Source organism: Ochotona princeps, chromosome 21, assembly GCF_030435755.1.
Source record: "Ochotona princeps isolate mOchPri1 chromosome 21, mOchPri1.hap1, whole genome shotgun sequence".
Lineage (NCBI taxonomy): Eukaryota > Metazoa > Chordata > Mammalia > Lagomorpha > Ochotonidae > Ochotona > Ochotona princeps.
This window is the reverse complement of record NC_080852.1, coordinates 29,234,854-29,258,363: the sequence shown is the minus strand read 5'-3', so window position 1 is coordinate 29,258,363 and position 23,510 is coordinate 29,234,854. Positions and strand designations below refer to the sequence as shown.

Here is a 23,510-nt window from a genome sequence, read left to right as displayed (position 1 = left end):
AAGGAAGGGCAGGGCCCCAGAACTCTCCTGAGGGGTCTGTGTGGGACCTGGCGACATGTACTTGATGCCCAAAGCACCCCCGTGGCCGTGGAGATGCAGTGTGAGTGGGCTTCCAAATGGGAACTGGAAAGTCGCTCCAGGAGCCCCGAGAGGCTTGCAAAGTTAGCGTTGTGTGATTTAAATCAACACTCTCAGAAACTAAACAGTAATGTTCTGGAAGGATTCCACAAGAGTGAACGAAAGGATTGAAACGAAACTCTAGAGTGTCTTTATCACCAACACACCCCGAAAACCTTTGGAAGCAGCAGCACCGTGGACGTGTTTAGGTGTAGAGAGGCAGTGTGCCTATCTGGATGCCTGCCTGGAACTGCTCCACTCTGCCAAGGGAAAAAAAAGCTGCCCCCTGCTGGTTGCTCCTCAGATTGCTTTTCTAAACAACAATAGCAAAGGACAAGAAATATGGCAATGAGACGGATCAACCCCCACCCCCAGATTCAATGCACAGCCAACCTTCACTGTACGTGGAGGCAGCACCAGGCACCCCTGACACAGGGGCACGTGTGTTTGCGTGGAAGCCACACACATCTTCCTTCCTGTGCGCTTAAACTGATCACGAAGTTACGGTTGTTCCTGGTAGAAGGGAGATGCTGGGTGCATCACTATTAGACTGCTTAAAGAATAAAGACAAAAACTGCACGTGTGTGTGTTTCCCAGTCAGCTGAAGCCACAGCGTGGGAGGGCTGACTCTCCATCACTCGCCCCCTCGACGCCGGCGCCGACTCTCACTTAGAGAAGAGAGTGTGTTTTCAGTGAACAAATCCCACCTCTATTGCTAGACACATCCAGAAGCTCAGTGTTATTTTCCACCCTGCCTTCCCTCCTGCCTTCCTCTCATGTTTAAACAGCAAGGAATTCATACAGGTGTACCCCCCTCCTTATCTGAAGGGGACACAATCTTCCAGGAAGTCCCAATAGGTCTCAGCTTCCTTTGCAAATGAGGCTAGGTGGGGCCTGGGTGCAGAGCCCCTCCCTCGGGAGCTCTCACAGTCCCACTCGCTCACTAACAGCCATCAGGAGAGCCTACAAACCCTGGTGTTTGGGTGTCTCAGGGCTGACAGCAAGCAAAGGTGTGTGGGAGGGAGAGGCCTGAAATGGCCAACCTTAGGTCCAGGCCAGCAGGGAGCGGGTCTCTGGGAACAGGGGCAGGGCCAGGGCCAGTGGGGACGGACAGCAGATTCCAGGGCCCAGGAGGGCAGAAAGGGCCAGGAGAGCAGTGGCCCGGGTTCCAGAAGGGAGAGCTTCCCACCTTGCAGGCGGGAAGGGACCTGGTGCGGATGGAGCCCTCTGGGGTGCAGGTGGCCTCCCTGCCCCAGGCTGGGGAGCCTGCACCCTGGAGAGGGCCTGTTCCCAGGCATCTCCGATGCCGTGGACCTCGGCAAAATGTGGCGCCTCCCCTGCCTGGGCCAGCTGTTCGGCGGAGGTGAGTGCCACGTCCAGGCGAAGGTCAGCCCACGGGGCTCCTCCGTCAGGACTGGGTGGAGGGGAAGGACAGCATGACCAAGGAATCTGAGCCAGCACCAGGAACACCGTCCCCCCCTGCTGGTAGCTTGGGGATGTGCATTTGGTCTGGCAGCCTTTGGCGGATGTTTTGTCCTAAAGCAGGTCTGGGGTGAGGATTTGGTGTTCCATGTCATTGGCTGGAAAATGCTTGCAGGCAACTGCCCCTCGCTGTCCACGTGGACAGTAGTGAGAGTGGCGGCCATCAATGTGATGGATGGCAGAGAGCCCTGAGCACCCAAGCCTGGCACCAGGCCTGGCTTTCGTACCCGCTCAGCGGGCAGTGGGCAGGCTGCCCAGACCTGTCAGTCACCCAGCCAGCCCTGCAACCCCTGTAGACTGGCTGGGGTTACTGTTTGACACCTTTCGTGTTACCAAATTACCTTTTAACCATGGAGGCCACCCATGCCCCTGGCTGCCAACGGACCCTGTGCACACTTGCGGGCACTGTCAGGTGCGGCACGGCTGGGAGCCACCGAGGGTCACAGTATCCTGGCCACGTGGATGGGAAGCTGGTAACAGGCAGATACAGTCTCTGCAAGGAAGGAAGCCACAGGGCTAGTCGGGTCCCCACCGCACAGGGCTGGGAAGGTGGAACCTGGGGTGGAGGCAGGAAGGCTGGACCTGGGAGAGAAGCGGAGCCTTCCCTTGCAAACCACACCCCTCATGTGACTGCCTCTCTCCCTCCCAGGGGTGGCCTAGGGGCTTGCTGTCCAGCCACTGTCCTCCTGGGCCCCGTATCCCTGGGAAGTAACCAAAGTAGGAACAGGGTTGGGGGAGAGCGGCTTGGGTCTCAGCTTTGCCTAGGATGGTGCACCCTGAGCCAGTTGCCAGAGTATGCTGCCCTGGGGCATCTGAGGGGGAGCCCAGGGCCCTGCGCCATCACAGGAGCTGCGAACTGTAGCTAGAGGGAGAAGTGGCCCTGGGAGCTGCAGCTGTGAACAGTGACCCGGGCGCTCAGGGCAGCATGTCTTGTTCGCCTTCCCAGCCAACTGTCATTGTTCTCTGCACTCCCACCCCTGAGCTGTGCTGTGTTGTAGGGTCTCCACTTGAATCCCAAGCCCTGCCTGTCCCTGCCAGCCCTGATTCAGGTCCACTGCCATGGAGCTGTCAGCTGGGCAGGGAATGCCCAGGGAGAGCTGCCCACCCAGCCTCAGCACCATCAGGTTTAGCAGTGGGGAGGGGTTGTAGCTCAGCTCCCCACCGCACACGACCACCTGTCTGTCGACGGCTCCTCAGGAACAGTGGGATTGAGATTTATTTACTTTTATTGGAAAGGCAGGCAGATATGCAGAGAAGAGAAACAGGTGGCCACAACAGGCGGAGCTGTGCCAATCTGAAACCAGGAGCCAAGAGCTTCTTCTGGGTCTCCCACATGGGTGCAGGGTCTCAAGGCTTTGAGCCGTCCTCCACTGCTTTCCCAGGCCCCCTGGAGGGAGCTGGATGGGAAGTGGAGCTGCCAAGATACAAAGCAGTGCCCATATGGGATGCCGATGCTTGAAAGTGGAGGTTTAGCCTGTTGAGCCACGGCACAAGTACCACTGTTTTTCCTGGCTGCCTGTGATCCATGGATGGATAGGCCAGCGGACACGTGGATGAGCAGAGATGAAAGTACAGATGGCTGGATGTGTGCATGGATGGACAGACAGGTGAGTCTCCGGTAAACAGGCGGGTGAGGGAGGTTAGGTGCTGCCATGTGGCCAGGTGGGAAGACTGGGGAGGAGGCAGGAGGAGTGGGTGAGCAGGGAGGCAGTCTTGGTGCTGAGGCTGGGCAGACATTGGAGGAGAGTTCACGGCCGGAGGCCTGGCTCTCAGCTCTCCGCACCTCCAGGCAGCTTCCTGATCCCCTACATCGTGATGCTCCTGGTGGAGGGGATGCCACTCCTGTACCTGGAACTGGCCGTGGGGCAGCGCATGCGCCAGGGCAGCATCGGCGCCTGGAGGACCATCAGCCCCTACCTCAGCGGAGTCGGTATGTAGGGCCTTGCAAGAACCTGCCCATCCGGGGACCCCAGACCACCCCTGGATGGGGACAACAACCCCTGAGCACAGCTTCTGCTCAGGGGCAAGCACTAGGCCCTGGAGAGAGCCCTTGGTAGGACAACCAGCTGGGGAGGGAGGGCTGGGAGGGGCCAGGTTCCTACCCCCAGGGCAATAAACAGGGGGCACGCCTGTCCTTGGGGACACAGATACCACACTGCAGCTCAGCTCCTGTGTGTGACTCCCAGTCCTGGCCAGGAACTCCCGGTAATGGCTTCCTGTCCTAGTGAGCACCTGCTCTGTGCCCCAACAGGCCAGGCCATTCGCTCTTCCTGACCAGGATGCTGGTACAGCTCTGCTCGGTGAGTGCCTGTGCACAGTGGCAGGGCCTGCTGGCGCCTCCTCCTCGACTCCTTCAGGACGGGCCAGGAAGCACGCAGAAGAGCAGAGTGGCATTTCGGGGGTAAGCAGAGTGCCACACTCAGAAAACAGGTGCCTGTGGCCTCCCCATTAGCTCCTGAACCAACTCCGACTCCTGGCAGCTGTGACTCTGACGTGGCACCTTGCGGGTGTACTCAGCGATGGTGAAGCAGGGGTTGGGGAAACAGGAGGAGGCTGGCCCGGCCCAAGGTCATGGTTGGGCGAGGACTTTGCCAGGGGGCACCTCCAAGGACCTGGCGACCTCTTCTGCCGGGCCTCACCTCCAGCAGGTCCACTAACCTCCCCATGGCACAACTGGAAACCAACATTTCACACTCGGCTTTGAGGGCTCTTTAAATCCAAAACCAGGCACAGGACGTGTCAGCTGAGGCAGAACCAGCAGGTGTGCGCCCTCGTGAATGCTTAGCAGCGAACTGTGAGCCGGCGGCGCCAGAAAGCGCGGCTTTGTAGCGGCAGCACACTTCTAGGTAGTGCCCAGCGAAGATGGTGGAGGCAGAGCTGAGGCTGGTAGCTCCCGAGGGCTGGGGTGGGTCAGCTCAGAGCAGCCGCGGTGTTGTCGCTGCCTTGCAGTCGAAGTCCTTGCAGGCTCCACCAGGGCGGGCCATTCCCCCAGTCGCTCCCACCCTACTCCCTTCCCCTCCACACCTCTGGCCCCTTTATGCCCCAGCTCTCTGCCACCACCGGGCGGGTTTCATCTCAGCACTTCAGCCTCGGGTAAGCCGAGGAGGGAGCACCTGTCACGTGGGGCACAGGGAGTGTATGTGGCACTTTGCGATGTTGGAATCCTAGCACTGCGTCAACTTAGCCACCGGTCCTGGGTCCGCTACGTACCTCAGTTTTCTCCTCCATGAAATGGGAGTGGCCCTGGTGTGAGCCCCCAAAGTCACGTGAAATTCTTAGCAACCTCCCTGGCATTCCACATCTAAAAAAGAAAAAAAAAAAAAAGGAAAGCAAAGGAAGAAAAAGAAAAAGAAGTCACCATCCCCAAGACTATGGGAGCGGAGTTGGTGGGAGGGGAGGAGCTTCGCCAAGTGCTCACAGCTGCGCAAGCCTGTCTATTACAATCCCCTGGAGAAGGGCGTGTTGGTGTCCCTGTGCAGCTGTGCAGGGGGGTCTGGGGGCACTTGTCTAGGCTGGGACGGCCACTACCCCATCCAGGCCGGGGCCAGGGCGTCCTCAGCATGCGCTCTGTTTCCTCGCAAGCGTCGCCAGCGCCAGCGTGGTGGTCTCCTAGCGTCGTCAACGCCTGGTTCTTCAAGTACCTCTTTCACTCCTTCCAGGTGAGCTGCAAGTCTGCGTTACAGCACAGGGCGGGGACCAGGGCAGCCAGCAAGGCCGGGAGGGGTGCAAATGACAAGTGCCCACCGCTCCCAGGGCACTTTTGAACCTTCACAGCACAACCCCATAGTCGCTGGTCTCCGGTAGGAGAGGTGAAGCTGTTCCCGCCCCCTCCCCAGGAAAGTGGCTGTTGGCAGCCAGGTGCACACGGTCAGGCACAGAGCTAAACTGGTTCTCAGGTTCCCAGGAGTGCAGCTGGCTCCAGGGGAACCAGGGGTTGTCCCAGCCACAGTTCCTATGTGACTACCTGGGAAGCATGTGTGACCTCCAGGTTAGGACTGAGTTGGCCCCAAACGGGGAGCCCGTGCGTCCTTGACCAGGCCCTGGCCTTTCTGGAGCCCAGTGCTTGAGGAGGGTTGTGAACCTGCAAGACAACATGAGCAGAAAAGCAAAAGGCAGCTTTGCTTGGGGGCACAGCGGAAGTCCTGGGTTCCGTGAGAAACCAACCAGGCATTCTCTGAGGTGGAGGGCAGCTGGCGCTGGAACTGCAGGGAAGAGGAGGGCGTCAGGCGGCTGTGCTGCCTTGGCAGGCTGAGCCAGGGCTGTGCGTTTAGCTTGGTGGAGTCTGTGGACCGGAAGCAAGATGGCAAAGACAGCTGTGAGGCAGTGGCCACTGCGAGTGGCAGTGAGTGGGTCAGCTTCCTGAGTGACCTAGGAGTGGGCGACCATGGGTAAGAACACCTCTTGCACAAGCTCTTGGCTTGGCTGTTGTTCCGTGAGAGCTGACGTCAGCAACTCCACCTTAACTGTGACGGTTTTCATTCTCCACTCGGCTTGATCTTCTCTCCTGATGCGTTGCTGGTGGGCTAGCTGGGAGCTGGATTGTTGTTGGCCCTCAGCAGGGGCTGGAGCTGGCCCAGTTACAGCACTGGTGGGGCCTCGGTGTGCCAGGGAGGGCTAGGGAGACAGGCAGGCGTCGGTGACAGCCCTTACGGCTGTGGGGTCTGGGAAGAGTGGCTCGTGGCTGGATTACCTGGAGCCCCACGGCCAGGTTACATTTTGCTCTCTCTCTCTCTCTGCAGGAGCTCTTATCTCAAAGGCTTGCACCCGGAGGGAATTTGGACCACAGATACTTAGTTTATCAGGGATAATGTGAAACAAAATCAAGAAGAGTATTTTTAAAAATCCAATCTGCATGTCAGTTTCTCTTGAAAAACCTGATTTTTTATTTCCCAGCATTAGGCTGATTCAGAATCTCCGAGCGGCCATCTAATACAACGCATTACCGTTTTTGTAGAAGCATAAGTTATGGAAAAAAACGAAACCAATATTTCCCCCAAAAGAGCAGTTGGGAAAATTGAGTCTTAACTTCATTGTGTGCAAACGTGCAGTAAGAAAGGGCTCTTCCGTGTAGGCAGGCGGATGAGAAACCGACTCGACTAACATGGCGTGCTTCGCAGAGGCTCTGGTATCCTGAGTTCCTAGGAACCAAGGATTCTCCTTATCCCCTGTAAGCCTCGGAAATTGGAAAGTGAGATATACAGAGAGGGGGAGAAACAGACAGGAAGATCTTCCATCCATTGATTCACTCCCCAAGTGACTGCAATGGCTGGAGCTGCACTGATCTGAAGCCAGGAGCCAGGAGCCTCCTCCAGGTCTCCCACATGGGTGCAAGGTTCCAAGGCTTTGGGCCATCCTCGACTGCTTTCCCAGGCCACAAGCAGGGAGCTGGATGGGAAGCAGGGCTGCCGGGATTAGGATCAGTGCCCATATGGGATCCCGGCGAGTTCGAGGCAAGGACTTTAGCTGCTAGGCTACTGTGCCAGACTCAAGGCACATTGATATTTTAAGGAAACCCTGTTTGAAAAGCAGAAAGAGTCCCTGATTTTATATCCTTGTGTTAACACTCAAGTTTTAGCAAATCTGTCAGTAATTCTGTTCTGACTGCCCCGGCCTTGAGCCCACCCAGTGTGCTTCGGCAGCTTGGTCCTGCAGAGCCCACTCGCTCAGCCCCGCGTGGCTTGGTTCACCCCGCCGTCGGGGCTTTGCTAGCTTCCGGTCCAGCTGTGACATCTTAGGACAAGAACCTCACGACTCTCATACCAGAAAATTTGTCTCTCTTGAGCTTTGCTCGCCACAAATACAGTTAGATTTATAATTTCATCTCTCTCCCTCTACTTAGCTCCTTTCTTGGCACATTCGGCAGTAGTATTTGTTCACAGTTTTTCATTTATGTGAGTGTGTAAACACTTTGTGATCCTCAGGAGATGCTGTGTAGACACAACGCACACAGACATCCTTACACATACACACAGATCTGACAGCTTTTGTTAACAGGAATTAAGCCTATAAAAATGCAGTTGAAGGCCCGGCTCGGTGGCCTGGTAGCTAAATGCTCACTTTGCATCCGTAGGGATCCCATAGAGGCACTGGCTCGTGTCCCGGCTGCTCCACTTCCCATCCAGATCCTGGTTTGTGGGGGACCCTGCACCCACGTGGGACACTGGAAAGAAGCTCCTGGCTTTGGATTGGCTCAGCTTGGGCCACTGTGGCCATTTGGGAGTGAAGCAGTGGATGGAAGATCTTTCTGTCTCCTTCTCTCTGTAGATCTGACTTTCCAATATAAATAAATCTTAAAAAGAGAAAAGGCAGTTGAAATCAGATCACTTTTTTAAAAAAACAAATGCTTTCCAAGTCTTTTGGTTTTCATGTATTTATCACAATACTTACATATTAGTTTGAAAGGTAGAAGGAAAGACACAAAGCATTTTCCATCTGCTGACTGTTTGCCCAGGTGGCCACACAGGTCAGACTAGGCCAGGCTGAAGCCAGGAACCCAGCACTCCATCCGGGTCTCCCACACGCAGGAGCCCAAGCACGCGGGCTGTGCTCCACTGCTTTCCTAGGCCTATTAGTTGGAAGCTGGATTACAAGTGGAACAGCTAGGACTTGAAGTGGGTGCTTATATGAGATGCCGGTGTCACACATATGCCCTTAACTCACTGTGCCACAATGAAGGTTGCCAGGTCTTTGAATCTTTGAACTTGTAAAAAAAAAAAAAAAAAAGTACAAGTGAGTTTTTTTGTTATTGTTGTTTTGTTTGTGAAAATCTTCCTTTGAAAGCTCAAGAACTTTGTTAGGACAATTGTGGTTGAGTCGGCACAAATGAATGCGGACAACCATGGTTGAGTCAAAATTATTTTAAGAGACTAATGGAAAAAGTTCATTGCAGCTTATGGAGCTGGGAAATGGAGCGCTCAGGCCCTGCCAATGCACTAGCCTCTGCTGGGGGGTCCTCCCTCTGCCCCGTGGAGAGGGCCCTGAAGCTGATGGGTCCTGCAGCCCGTGCGACCGCCCCGAAGGCTTGTAGGGTTTAGGTTAGGCTGATGACTGGCAAGGCAAAGCAGAGCTGGAGTGGCTTGCTGTGTTGATGACTTTTACAGACAGGAACGTGTTTGGCTGCTGTGAACAGGAAGCCCAGTGCAGGATGGCTTAAGCCCAGCGTGCCTGTTGCTCAGTCCCCAGGAGCCTGGCCCCATTTGGCCTCTCTGCCTCCGCCCTCATCAGCCTGTGGCGGTGGCTGTGCCTTGAGGTGCTCTGTGAATGATGCAGGGGAAATGAGGAAGAACACAGATGGCTGTCTCGTGAGCTCGCTCTCTCCTTTGATCTGTGTTTTCCTCGACCACTTTATGCTGCAGGACGCTCTGGGGAGGACCTTCATTTCCGGCCATGGTGGCAGAAGCAGGGAGGGGTAGGCAAAGATTGGATGTGGGATGACTCAAATCATAGTCCCCCAAAATGTGCAGAACAAAGGTGCTTCGGGGTCCCAACTCCAAGATGTCCCTGAAACCAAACTTTACCTGTGTCTGACTGAGGCTTGACCCTACGTAAGAAATCTCTGTAAAATATTATTATTAAGATTGTTATATAGAGTAAGCTTTTTTTTTTAAATAAAATTATCCATTTGTTTATCTTTGAAAGGGAAAGGAGAGACAGAGCGAGCAAGTGAGCTAGTGAGCAGGCAAGTACAAGTTCTTCTGTTTGCTGGTTCACTTCCCAAATGCCCGGAACTCTGTCTCCAGTGTGTGTGGTAGGGACCCAAGCACTGGAGTCATTATCCAGTCGGATTGTTTCTGACCAAAAGGGCCAACTGAGCCACCCAATCACTGGGCCGAAGCCCAGGGCAGTCACTTCCCTGGTAGACCGTCTCAGCAGGGCTGGCAAGCAGTTGCCATAGCAGTGCAAGCTATAGTCAGCGAGCGCCCATCCCCCCTTTCTGCATGCTGTCCACAGGGGACCCTCCTCTTGCCTTTCCTTCTCCTCCCACAACCTCTTTCCAGGGCCACCTCCCACAGCCCGGCCATGACTGTGACCTCAGCCCCATGGCCCTGTAAGACACTGGTTTTGGCCCTACAGGACCCCGTGTCGTGGTCTTGTGTGCCCTGAATGAGAACCACATGGGCTAGGATGAGGAGTGCGAGAAGGCGACCTCCACGCAGTACTTCTGGTACCGGAAGACCCTCAACATCTCGCCGTCCATCCAGGAGAGCAGCAGCTTGCAGTGGGAGCCAGCACTGTGCCTCATTCTGGCCTGGCTCGTGGTGTACCTGTGCATCCTGCGTGGCCCTGAGTCCACTGGGAAGGTGGGCGGGGTGTGGGGGAAGGGCAGGGCATGGGGCTGGAAGGACCTGACAGGTGGGCAGAACATGAAGTGGGAAGGACCTGGCAGGTAGGTGGGGCCTGGGAGCAGGTGTTTCTGCGCCAGGCAGAGATGGAGGCTTGCTGGGATGCAGGGTGCCCGTGGTGCTGCTGGGACTGGGGTCTGCCAGGATCTCCTGAGTGGGATCCAGGAGGCCTGTCCAATCTCTGCCTCCTTGGAGATGCCATGAGGCCCCCCGCTTGTGTGTTCAACAAGGACGTGTCATGCTGTGCAATTGCATCAGTCCTTGTGTTTAAAAAAAATCAATATTTGCTTGAGAAAGAGCTGAATCTTTCAACTACCACTACATTCTTCAAATACCCACGATGACTGTTCCTGGGCCAGGCTGTGGCCAGGAGCCAGGATGTCCATCAGGGTCTCCCGTATGGATAGCAGGGCCCAGGCTCTTGAACCATCACGTGCTTCCTTCTAAGGTGTGTGTTCGCTGGAATAGGGAGCAGAGCCTGAAGGGGAACCCAGGCGCTCCAGTGTGGGGCATGCCCACCCAGTATTTATTCCTACCACCTGTTTTCTCTGCATATGCTGCGGCCCCCTTGGGACAGAAGTGCCCCCATGGCTCTGTTCGTGTCAGACTCTGTGCCTCCTTTGTAGGAATGTCCTGTTTCTCCCCCAGGCATGGTCATGAGTGTATCACACTTGACTGTTGCACATGATGTGATGTGAGCCCACCCCCAGTGTTCCTGCCCACTTAAGGGAAGTTCAGGGAGCCACCTTGGTTAGTACTTGCAGAGTCTCTGGGAGACTTGCCCACCTCGGGGGAAGGAAGGAGCCCCCCAGGGCTTCCCTCTGTGTCCTCCAAGAATGACAGACGCGGGTTCTCTCCCCGCAGTCCCTGGAGTTGCGGCAGGTCCCAGGCCAGGTGCCCTGCTCTCCCAGGTCTCCCCTGCACTTGTACTTGATGTCTGGCCATCTTGGGTGAGTTTCTCACTCTGCTCGGGCGCTCCTGACCACAGTTCAGAGTGATGATGAAAGACTGCTCTGTCCACTGCCTTCCACCCCGTGGTGGGAGAGTGCAGGACTGCACACAGTAAACCTCGGGAGGTCTTGGCAAGCTAGCACCTTGCCCCAGTGGGAATCCAGGGTCCATAGGGACATGGGCCACCTGCTGGGTACTTCACGAATCCAGACTCCTCAGGAACCCCCACACAAAGAAGCTTCCTTGCTTGTACTTTCATTGCATGGTCATTTCTGACCTTTTTCAAAGTCTCCATGTGCTTGGTGTACCTTGGGGGCTCCCTCAAGTCCCATCAGAGCCTCCCTACCTGTTCTCTTCCCTGCCAATCTGACATGTCCTGGTGGTCATGGATGTGCATGGCTGTGTCCCTCCAGCCCCGAATCCCAGCCTGTGACCCACCAAGAAGGCCAGTGGTTGGTCCAGCTGTCAGCAGCCGAGGTGCAGCCTGAGAGCCCAGCACCTGCTGGGGACTCACAGGCCAGGGTCGGCCTCTGTCCCTGTCTCTCCAGGAGGCTGACTCTGTCCCCCGCTGCCCACAGGTGGTGTGTGTATTTTACAGCATTGCTGCCCTACTGTGTGCTCCTCATCTACCTGATCAGGGGCCTCACGCTCCACGGAGCCACCAACGGCCTCATGTACATGTTCACTCCTAAGATATGGATGTGGGTGATGGGGGCTCAGGGACTCCCTCGCTCATCCAGCTGCTTCCTGTGGACTGGAAAGGGTGATACCCAGTTTGCTGTACACAGGGAGGGCTAAGGATCACCAGGTTCCTGGATCCCCTTGTCAGCCGGGTGATCCCCAGCCCGCTCTATTTATAGTCTTCAGGATCTTCCCAGAACCTGCTCACTCAGTCCTGACTTCTCCCACTGTCTGCCTCGTGACTTCTGGCTGAAGTGCACTTATATTTCCCATGTTGTCCACCAACCGGGCTTGCCTTTCCTCCCCAGCCCTCTTGCAACCTCTCATGGCCAGGAAATTCCCCATTTGTACTATGATCAGTAGAGGGCGCTACTGTATCAGGACAGGTCGTTCATTTAGCTCTACCCCTGGAGACAAAATGACATTACCAATCTGCAAAGTGGCTGCTCATCTGTTCCCTAGGCAGATGTCCATGCTGGAACCCACCCGTACCTGGCCCACTCCAGCGGCCACGCCACTTGCCAGGCTGGAGGGCGATCTGGAGCTTCTTGTGTGGTTACTGTATCTACTGTACCTCCTGTGGTCAGGCTGCCCTGGAGAACCCGACACGGAGAGCCAGATAGTTCTTTGCTGGGCAATGGGCTAGCCCAGACTGGCCAACTGGATTGGGATGTGCCACCCTTCTCTTCCCCTGGGATTGCAGCATCTAGGTTCTCGTTCAGTCCTGTCCCCCCGGCTCTGCAGGTGCAGCAGCTGGCCAACCCCAAGGATCAACGTGGCCATACAGACTTATCCTGTCTAGGCCTGGGGTTCGGCAGCCTGATCGCCTTTGCCAGCTACAATGAGCCCTCCAACAACTGCCAGATGCACGGGTCATCGTCTCCCTCATCAACAGCTTCACCTCCATATTCGCCAGCATCGTCACCTTCTCCATCTACGGCTTCAAGGCCACCTTCAACTACGAGAGCTGCGTGAAGAAATAAACCTGGGCCACTGAGCCCCAGGGGCATGCAGGAAGTCAGCGGAGGGGACAGAACCCTCCCCAGGAGGCCTGGTCCAGGCTTGCACCCCAGCCAGCAGGAGGCCTCAGGCATTTCCCTGTGTGCCTGGCAGGGATTCAGATGGGAGAAAGCCCATGCTAAATCTCTTGTCTGGTGTATATTATGGAAATAATGAACTCCAGTTCTAGCTGTTTTGTTGCAAAAGTGCAGATTTCAGGTTTTGTGGCTACGAAGTATTCCGTCATGAAGATTTTCTTAACTCTTCAGCTGATGGGCATCTAGGTGGGCTTCAGATCTTTGCTGTTGTGAATTGAGCTGCTATAGACCTGAGAATGCAGGTACCTCGTTTGGATGTAGTCCCAGCAGTGGGATAGCTGGGTCTTCCGGTAGATCCATTTGTTGTTTTTTGAGAAATATCCATTCTGTTTTCCATAATGGTTACACCAATTTGCATTCCTACTAACAATGCTTGCATACCCCTTTCTCCAGAACTTTGCAAGCATTTGGTGGGGTACTTTTGTTTTGTTTGGTTTTCATGATAGCCATTCTTCTGTTTCAGATTTATTTTTATTGCAAAGTCAGATATACAAAGGAGGAGAGACAGAAAGGAACATCTTCCATCCAATGATTCACTCCCCAAGTGACCACAATGTACAGAGCTGAGCCAATCCGAAGCCAGGAGCCAGGAGTTCTTCCAGGTCTCCCGCACGGGTGCAGCGTCCCAAGGTTTTGGGCCGTCCTCCACTGCTTTCCCAGGCCACAAGCAGGGAGCTGGAAGGGAAGTGGGGCTGCTGGGATTAGAACCGGCACCCACATGGTATCCCGGCACATTCAAGGTGAGGACTTTAGCTGCTAGGCCACCATGCTGGACCCGATAGCCATTCTTAATTAATTTTTAAAGCAGTATTTTAATTTGAAAGATAGTGTTAGAAAGTGAGGATCCTTGGTTTTTTCACTCCCCACATGACTGCAGTGGCTGGACCTATGCCAATCTGGCACCAGGAGCTTCCTCCGAATCTCCCACATGGGTGCAGGGATACAAGGTTGAGCCATCAGCCATGGCTTTCCTGGCCCATAAGCAGGGAGCTGGATCAGAGGTGGAGTAGCCAGTGGGACCAGCATAGTAGAGCAATAGGCTAATTCTCCCTGATATCTCATGGGTGTGAGCTCATGTCCTGGCTGGGTGGGTCATTGTGGCCATTTGGAAGGTGAGGCAGTAGATGGAAGATCTCTACTTCTATTTGTGTGTGTATGTCCCCTCTCTGTAAATACCTTTCAAATAAGGATACATACATCTTAAAAAAGATTGCTGGAACTGATTGTTGTAGTGCTGTTGGTTAAAATGCCACCTGCATTCCGTGTGGGTGCTGGTTCTAGTGCCTGCTGCTCCATTTTGGATCTAACTCTCTGCTGTTACGCCTGGGAAATCAGCAGGATAGAGTTCAAGTGCTTGTCCCCCTGCCGCCCATGTGGGAGGCTGAGTGGGTCTGAGGCTCCTGACTTGAGCCTGGCCCAGGCCCAGCCACTGCAACCCTCTGGGGATGAACTAGGGGGTGAAAGCTCGCTCTTGCTCTCTGCCTTTCAAATAATTTTTTTTTGTTACTGTGTGAAGTTTAGGATTTTTGTTTTCTAGTTTTGTGAAGAATGTGCTTGAAGTTTTTTTTAAGATTTGTTTGTTTTTATTGGAAAGGCAGATCAACGGAGAGGAGGAGAGGCAGATCTGTCCTCTGCTTCACACCCCAAGGGACTGCAACAGCTGGAGCTGAGCCTATAGCTGGGAGTCCAGAGCTTCTTCGGGGTCTCCCACGCAGGCGCAGGGTCCCATGGACTTGGGCTATCCTTTATTGCTTTCCCAGGATGGGAAGTGGAGCAGCCAAGTAGACTGGATGTAGTTCAGTCTGTCCCACATCCCATTTGGCTCTCATACATGTCGATGGGTATTGAAGCTTAGTTCCATCTAACCAGCTCCCCTATGCAGCCCACACAGATGCTGTTGAGTGCCTCTCTGTCTAGCCACGCCAGCCCCTGTCCTAGTTTTCATGTCCTCCTGTGGGAGTGGTAACCCAAGGGGGAGGAGCCCACTAGTTCCCTCCCAGGTTGCTCTCACTCCCGGATTATGCACTTTCCAGGTCATTCTGTGGTTTGACTTGACAGAATTAGCCCCCCAGTGCCAGCTTCTGCCAGCTGATGCTGCGGCTAAGCCCAAACAACCCTCACCCACTCTAATTTATGCTTGCACCCACAGGAATAAGCAGCCCAGCCTGGCTTTTCCCTGATCTAGGCCACATGAGGCACACAGGTGTTGTAGCCCTGCCTAGTCTGGTCTGTCCCCATCCCAGCCCACGCTCTCCAGTGGGAGTAGCTGTCCAGCAAGGGAACCCCCCCTTATTCCCCCTGCCGGCTCTGCCCCCTCCCTTCTTGGTTCTCACGCGTGCTGGTTGGGTGCTGCGGTCACATCTGCACAGGCAACCTCACCCTGGCATTCCGTATTGTGCACTGGTTTTTGTCGCGACTAAACCTGGCTCGACCCTGTGGTATCAGTTTATGTAATGGCTCCTTTTCGATCTCTGCTTCTATTGATTTCAGTCTTCTAGAATTTTTCCTTGATTAACTGGAAATGGTTTATCATCTTTTTTTTTTTTTTCAAAAAACTGGCTTTTCGCTGCACTGCTTTTAAAATATATATATTTATTCTGTAATGTATTTATGTGAAAGGCAGAGTTACAAAGAGAGAAAGAGAGAGATCACCCATCATCTGGTTTAACTCCCCAAACGGTCACAACTGCCGTGGCCAGGCCGGGCTGAAGCCCAGAGCCTGGAACCTCACCCAGGTAACCCACACGGGAGCCTGGGACCCAAGCACTTGGTTCTTTATCTTAGGATTTCCCAGGGTCAGAAATGGAGCAGCTGGGCCTTGAACCTGTGTGTGTGTAGGAAGCCAGCATCACAGGCCACAGTTTCACACAGTGTGCCACAGAATCGGCCCCTTTGCTGGTCTTTTATGTAGTTTTAAAATTTTATGTTTGGGTTATTTGATTTCTGTTTTTCATTTCCTTCTATTCTTGGGCTTGATGTGTTCCCTTGTGGTCCTTGAGTTGCTTGGTTCAGTTACCTGAAACTTTCCCTATTTGTGTAGAAAACACTTCTTGCTTCAGACTTTCCTCTTAGCGCTTCCTTTGCTGCGTGCCTTCAGGTTTGTTTTATTGTGATTTCATCTTCGGCGGTTTCAAGGAATTGATTTCCTCTGATCCCTATTTGGGAGCATGTAGTTCAGATTCCACGTATTTGTATTTCCACGTATTTCTTCTGTGTTGATTTCCAGTTTCCCTCCATTGTGGTGAAGAGACACATGATATGGTATTAACGTTGGAATTTGTTGACTTGTTGTGTGGTCTATTCTAGAGAATAGAATGTTGCCTGCACTGAGGCAAACAGTATGTGTTCTACAGCTGTGGGCTAGAATATTCTGTGGATGCCTAATCAATCCGTTTGGTCTAGAGCATAGATTGGCTCTGTTACTATGTTGGTTTTTTTGTCTGGTTGATCTGGTCATAGACGCAACTAGGGTGTTGGGACTGGCACAATGGCTCAATTCGCTAATCCTCTGCCGGCATGTGCCAGCATCTCCTATGGATGCCAGTTTGTGTCCCAGCTGCTCAATTTCCTATCCCACTCCCTAATTATGGCCTGGGAAAGCAGCAGAGCATGGCCCAAATTCTTGGGACCCTAAACTTGCGTGGGAGACTCAGAAGCTCCTGGCTTTGGACTGGCTCAGCTCTGGCCACTGGGGGGTGAACCAGCAGATACAAGGTTTTTCTGTCTCCCCTTTTCTCTGTAAATCTGCCTTCCCAATAAAAATAAATTTCTTAAAAACAAATAAAGAGCCCAGCACAGTAGCCTAGTGGCTAAAGTCCTCGGCTTGCATGCACCAGAATCCTATATGGGTGCTGGTTTTTATCCCGGCTGTTCCACTTCCCTTCCAGCAACCTGCTTTTGTGGGAAAGCAGCAGAGGATGGCCCAAGGCCTTGGGACCCTGCACCCGTGTGGAAGACCCGGAAGATACCTGGCTCCTGGCTTTGGATCGGCTCAGCACTGCCTTTGTGGCCACTTGGGAGGTGGACGAGCAGATGGAAGATCTTTCTCTATAAATGAAGAAGTAGGGTGTCGAATTCCCCAATCCTATTTTATTTAAGATTGTCTCCCTTTAGATCCAGTTACATTTGCTTTGTAAAACTGGGAGCCCTGGCATTAGGTGCTTATACCTTTACAATATTTTCGTTTTCTGGTTGTCTTGAATTCCTGTTCAGTCTTGATTCCCTCCTCTTCGGGGACTTTCCTTCCCATCCTTTCACTTTGTGTATCTTTACAGGGGAAGTGTATTGCTTGTAGACAGCATATAGTTGTGGTTTTTTTTTTTTTAAGATTTATGTCTTTTTATTTGAAAGGCATGATTACAGGTAGTCTTTTATTATTATTTTTAAGTCCATTCAGGCAGTCTGTATCTGAACTTGGACATTTAGTTTGTTTATACTTAAGGTTGCTGTTGATAAGTAATGACTTGGTCCTGCCACTATTCCTAAAGATTCCTACGGCTTACTGTAACAATCCTTTGAATTTTCAGAATTTGCCTGTGGTGGAAGATCAGCACTTTATGTTGACTTACGAGTGAGAGCTTTGTTGGGGGAAGTGTTTGGACTAGGTCCCTTTTTACCTCCTGCTTGTGGGGTTTCTGTACAGGAATCCACCAGCCTTCTATTGGAAGTTCCTTTAAAAATGGACTTTACGGGACAGACTGGACTAGTCTGCTATGCACACAGGTAAACCAGGATAGGGGATGGGCCTAGTGGGGATCACTGTAGGTCGCCCCGACTAGGCAGCAGCTCCCACTGGCTGATGCAAGTGCCGAGTGCGTGCTGGGCAGAACCAACCTGGTCTGCAACACCCACTGGTTCCAGTGCAACTCAAGTCCGAAAACAGAACCAGCCCAGGAACTGCAACTACAAGCTGATTGAGGCGATGAACAGCTGGACTCAGAACCCTAGCCAAGAAAAGACAGAGGACAGAGCGGGTCAATCAACCATCTCAGATATATGTTGGCAGTGAAAAATGGGCGAATGAAGATTTTATGATGGACAGTGTCAACCAGTGAACTCTGCAACGACCTCATCGAGCTGGGAGTGGCGAGACTGGGGTGGGGGGGTCCACTGTGGGGTAGGGGCATGGGGAGGAGTGGGGGGGAGTCCCAGAACCTATGAAACTGTCACATAATGCAAAATAATTAAAAATAAATACATAAGGGCTCGGCAGCGTGGCCTAGTGGCTAAGGTCCTTGCCTTGATCCCATATGGCCGTTGGTTCTAGTCCTGGCAGCTCCACTTCCTCTGTATCTCTCCTCCTCTCAGTATATCTGACTTTGTAATGAAAATAAAATAAATCTTTAAAAAAAAAATAAATAAATACATAAAACATTTTAAAAAAATGGACTTTACAGGCCCAGCGTGATTAGCCTAGGAGCTAAATCCTGACCTTGCGTGAGCCAGGATCCCGTATGGGTGCTGGTTCATGTCCCGGCAGATCCACTTTCCATCCAGCTCTCTGCTTGTGGCTTGGGAAAGCCAAAAGCCTTGGGACCCTGCGCCTGTGTGGGAGACCCAGGAGAAGCTCCTGGCTTCAGATTGGTTCAGCTCCAGCTGTTGTAGCCATTTGCGGGGTGAATCAGCAGATGGAAGATCTTTCTCTTTGTCTCTCCTTCTTTCTGTAAACTACAGAGAGCAATGAAGAGACGTGGAGTGGGGGAGAATCTTCCGTGTGCTGGTTCACTCCCCAAATGACTGCACCAGCCAGAGTCGGGCCGATCTCCCATGTGGGAGCAGGAGCCCTCGCTGCTGGCCCAGACTCCATGGTTTTTCCAGAATGTAAGTCAGGAACTGGACCAGAAGTGGAGCAGCCAGGACTCAGACTGGCACCCATATTGAACACCGGAGCTGCAAGTGGAACTTTGGCCTAATACGTACCAGCCCAAGGTCTGTCTCCTTTTCTTTGTCATCTTCAAGTAATTTTCCAAATGAAAACCTTGGTAAATCTTTGGTTTGATTTCTATTACCTTATTATTTTATTCTTGAGATTGCTCAAAGTAAGATGGAGAAATATACCATTGTGTATTTCTGTTACAAAAGAAATATGAAGACTTTTGTATGTTAACCTAGCATCTAGCAACATTGATGAATCCTTTTATAAATTCTTAATATTTGTTTACGATTTGCATTAATTTTCCAAGCAAACTATTATCACCTGTAGATACCATTTTGCATTTTCACTTTTTTTAAAATCATGATTTCTTTTTTTAAAAAATTTATTATTTTATTTTTATTGGAAAATCAGATATACAGAGAGGAGGAGAGACAGAAAGATCCTCCATCTGAGGATTCATTCCCCAAGTGACTACAACAGCTGGAGCTGAGCCAGCCCGAAGCCAGGAGCCAGGAGCTTCATCTGGGTCTCCCAAATGGGATCCTGGCACGTCCAAGACAAGGACTTTAGTTGCAAGGCCATGCCACCAGGCCCCATGTTCACTTTTCAAGTTTACATCTCATTTCTTTTTAAAAACTTGCAATCGGGCCTGGTGCGGTAGTGTAACGGTTAAGGTCCTAGCCTTGAATGTGCCGGGATCCTATATGGGCACCGGTTCTAATCCCAGCAGCTCCACTTCCCATCCAGCTCCCTGCTTGTGGCCTGGGAAAGCAGTGGAGGACGGCCCAAAGCCTTGGGACCCTGCACCGTGTGGGATACCCGGAAGATCTCCTGGCTCCTGGCTCCAGATCGGCACAGTACTGGCCATTGTGGTCACTTGGGGAGTGAATCAATGGACAGAAGATCTTCCTCTCTGTCTCTCCTCTTCTCTGTGCATCTGGCTTTCCAATAAATAAATAAACAAATAAAACTTGTATTTATTTTTTACCACAAGGGAAGTAAAAGTGGTTATGGGTGCATTTTTAAACTTTTTACATTCAATTTAAATATAAATTGAAATTCAAGAGACCTAGAAGCCTCTTGAGAGTATGTTTCTAAGAATACTTCAGGGACAAGGATGAGAGGGGCCCAGCATGGTAGCCTAGTAGCTAAAGTCCTCACCTTGCATGCACCGGAATCCCACATGGGCACCAACTTGTATCCTGGCAGCTCCACTTCCCACCCAGCTCCTTATTTGTGGCCTGGGAGAGCAATCAAGGACAGCCCAAGGCCTTGGGACCCTGCACCCGTGAAGACCCAGAAGAGGCTCCTGGATCCTGGTTCAGATCAGCTCAGCACTGGCCGTTGTGGCCACTTGGGGAGAATCAGTGGACAGAAGACCTTTCTGCCTCTCCTCTCTGTAAAGTCTGACTTGCCAATAAACAAACAAATCTTGAAGAACAAGGTTGAGGTACGGACAGGTAGCGCAGGGGGCAGAGCTGTCATCCCATATAGGTGCTGGCTCTAGTCTCGGCTGCTCTACTTCCAAGTCAGCTCCCTGCTCATGTGTCTGAAAGACAGTGGAAGCTGACCATGGGTGCTTGGTCCCCTGCCACCCACATGGGAACCCAGGGCTGAGGGAGGGCTTTCGGCTCTGGTCGTGAGCGAGCTCCTTTGGAAGCTGATGCATTTGGCTGATTGGTTGTCTTCATGTGTCATGGAGGACCACTGCTAGATAACCTGCTGGGTGAGGAGGCAGTGCCCTCTCTCTGTTCAGCCCAGCTCCTGGCTTCCCCCGTGTCAGAGTTCCAGTCCGCAGACCACAGCCTTCAAGGTGAAGACCCCATTGGGCTGACTGTGGGCTGACTCAAGCGGGCCTTTGTTTCCATCGTCTAAGCTTCCCTCGCACTGGGGTACCTCGCTGGTTTCCTCGTTGGCTTTTGAGCTGGGCTGTGCGTCGGGGAGCTGGTGGTTTGGTTTTATTTCAACTCTCCACCTCTGTGGTATTCGCTTTCATCTTCCTTTTTCCCCTCCTTTTTCTGCTTCTTTATTCTTCTCTGTTTGGAATTCAGACATCTGATATCTCTCCCTGACATTTTCCCATGCACCTCTAACTTACTCAAGTCCGAGATTAGATGGTGTCCCGACTTCCCTCCCAGACAACAAGGCCTTTACTTTCTCCCGCCATCCCTCTCAGGTGAAATGATTGCTATCCAGTTCTACTTTTAAACCCATGAACTGAATTCCATTGTTAATTTGTATGGTGATGTACATATATATATTGTGTGTGTATACACACACACACTTAGAAGCTGAGATTTTAAAAGTGTCTATCTTAAAAAAAAAGTGTCTATCTTTTGGCTCACTTCCCAAATGACTGCTAGGGCCCGTGTGGGGTTAGGCTAAAGCTAGGAGCCAGGAACTCCACCGGGGTCTCCCACGCAGGCAGAGGAGCCAAAACACCTAGTCTGTCCTCTGCAGCTTTTAAGGCGCGTTAGCCGGGAGCTGGACTGGAAGCAGAGCAGTGGGATGCCGGTGTCACGGGTAGTGGAGGTCCCTTGACATCGATCCTTGAATCTTTCTTATTCCTGCTGTGTGTGACCTGTCTTATGAATTTATAAACTAATTGTGAGGATCTGTGAGTCAAATTTGGCGGGGGGGGGGGGGAGCTTTTCCCAGATGGGTTTTTTCTTTTGCTGTTTCTGCTTCTGGGAGGCAGGGAACACCCCCAGGCGTGACTGAACACTCACAGGAAAGCCGACATGCAGGCTAGGTGGGCATAGCCATGTCCCCACCATGTCACTGCCCACACAGGGTCTGTCTGCTGGGCAAGCTCCTGCTGCTGTGGCCTCGCCATGCCACCTCAGCAAACTTGGTCAGTCACAACTGTGGAAGCAGAAAAGCTGCAAATACTGGTTTCTTGTCTTTAATCCAGAATGTGTGTATACTGGGGCAGGAGAAGGGAATTCAATCCCTGGCTGACTCATGAGCCCTGAGTAGGAGCCCTGGTCACTTAGCGCAGGCCGTCCAGGACACAGGCTTGGCGTTCATTGTCTACACGGAGGCCATCAAGAACATGGAGGTGTGGCGGCTGTGGTCAGTGTTCACGCCGCTGCTGCTGGGCGTGGGGGGCATGCTGGGCAACACGGCGGCCAACCTCACCCCTCTGACCGACAGCAAGTTCATTTCCAGCATGCTGCCTACGGAGACCATCACAGATCAGGAGGCAGGGTCTGGGAGGGGTGAATGTGGGGTACAAACAACAGATGAATTTCTTCTGGCATCAGGTGCTTCGGGAGGGGGCTCCAAAGGCAGCAGAAGCCTCACCCACCAAGCCACCAGATGTTCCATCCAATGTGGGGGCTTGGACCACGTGATTTACCCCACGCATTCTGTCTGCTCCACAGGGAAGTGAACCACTCACGCTGGGAGAAAGCCAGAGTTCACTCTGGGCTTGGCCTGCATGTCTGTGGACGGGCTCCTAACACCGGGCTCAGGGGCATAAGGGTGGATTGCATAGCAGGCAAGCTCTTGGCAAACACTAAGTTTTCTCTTGTCACCCCCACCCCCCGGCTGGGTGTCAGGCCTCTCGGGAAGCTGCTCCTGGGGTGCCCTCGCCCCAGTCCCTCCTGTGACTCGGCTGCCCTGAGCTCTGGAGCTGAGTGGCTGGGGGGAACAGAAGCCCCGATCCACAGCCTGGTGCCGCTACCCAGGGAACACACCTGCCGTTCACTGCTGCACCAGGCTTGCTGCCCTGCAGGGCAGCGCCATGCATCAGCACCAGGGCCTGTTGTGACACTCCTGGGGACCCCTCTGCTCCCTCGGCCCAGGCCACCAGAGAGGCCATGCTATGACGGTGCTCCCGAGCCTGGGATGGAGGTAAGGAGGCCCGGCAATGTCTGGCAGGTGGGGCAGCTGACGGTCCTGTGCCCCCAGGTCTGGTGTGCCTCATCAACTGTGCCGTTGGCATGGTGTTCACCATGGAGGCTGGCAACTACTGGTTTGACATCTTCAACGACTATGCGGCCACACTGTCCCTGCTGCTCATTGTCCTGGTGGAGGCAGTCGCTGTGTGCTACGTGTACGGGCTGAGGAGGTGGGGGGCGCCAGCCCCGCCGTGAAGCCCCTGGTGACGATGGCACCAGCTGTCTTTCCTACAGTGTCTCCCTGGCAGTGGCGGTGGGATGAAGGGACGTGAGGACCCCAGGTCTAGCCTGAATGCTTGTGGATGTCCTGTGTGTTGTGGACATTCCTGAGTTGGTGGCCCCAGTCGAGACGGACAGCCAGCAGTGCGCTCTGCACAGCTGGAGAGCCTCAGGACCTGATGCAGGTGCAGGCAGGCAGGTGGCTGTGGCTCAAGCTGGGTCAGTCACACCCACTCACGCCACATCCTTCTGATCAACAGTTTCAAAGGCCAGTATTGGTTCTGGGCCTAGACTGCGCCTACCTGGGAACCCTCAGGACAAAAGGACTCTGCTCTGGGGACGTTCCTAATGGCCAGTCACTGAAGAACAGCAGGGACAACTGGGGTGCTGCAGTCACCCAGGGCCCTGTCAGGAAGGCCAGGCTGGACACAGGCCCGTCCTGGTCCCCAGGAGCTGCCTGGTCTCCACTGGGTGCCCTCCGTGAAGGCCACACTGGGAGCTGTCTTCTGATATCCACTTTGTCACCCCTCAAGCACCCTCCCCAGAAATCTCAAGATGGGGAGCAGCCCAGCAGCCCTCATACATGCCCACTGAAGTCCTGAGCAAGGATGTCCGGCTGGCCACCCTCGGCAGCAGCTGCCTGAGTCACCCAGACTTGCTGTCCTGCTCCCAGGACCTACAGGCTATGACCAGAAGCCCCCTCAGCTGGTACTGGAAGGCCGTATGGGCCGTCGTGAGCCCGCTGCTCATTGTCAGCCTCTTCATCTTCTACCTGAGCGACTACATCCTCACGGGGACCCTGCAGTACCAAGCCTGGGACGCCACTCAGGCACCTACCTGA

At 53.4% G+C, this 23,510-nt stretch overlaps 1 protein-coding gene across 1 annotated transcript; it reads left to right on the top strand.

Moving 5' to 3' along the window:
• The first annotated feature begins 93 nt into the window (after nt 1-93).
• On the top strand, nt 94-23,510 carry SLC6A20 (solute carrier family 6 member 20). The gene is given in 13 exon segments (XM_058679175.1): nt 94-100; nt 1,412-1,480; nt 3,389-3,553; nt 4,815-4,836; nt 5,213-5,258; nt 9,673-9,688; nt 9,691-9,910; nt 11,471-11,597; nt 12,318-12,441; nt 12,444-12,554; nt 21,542-21,766; nt 22,461-22,627; nt 23,343-23,510. Coding segments are annotated over 13 exon segments (1,467 nt in total).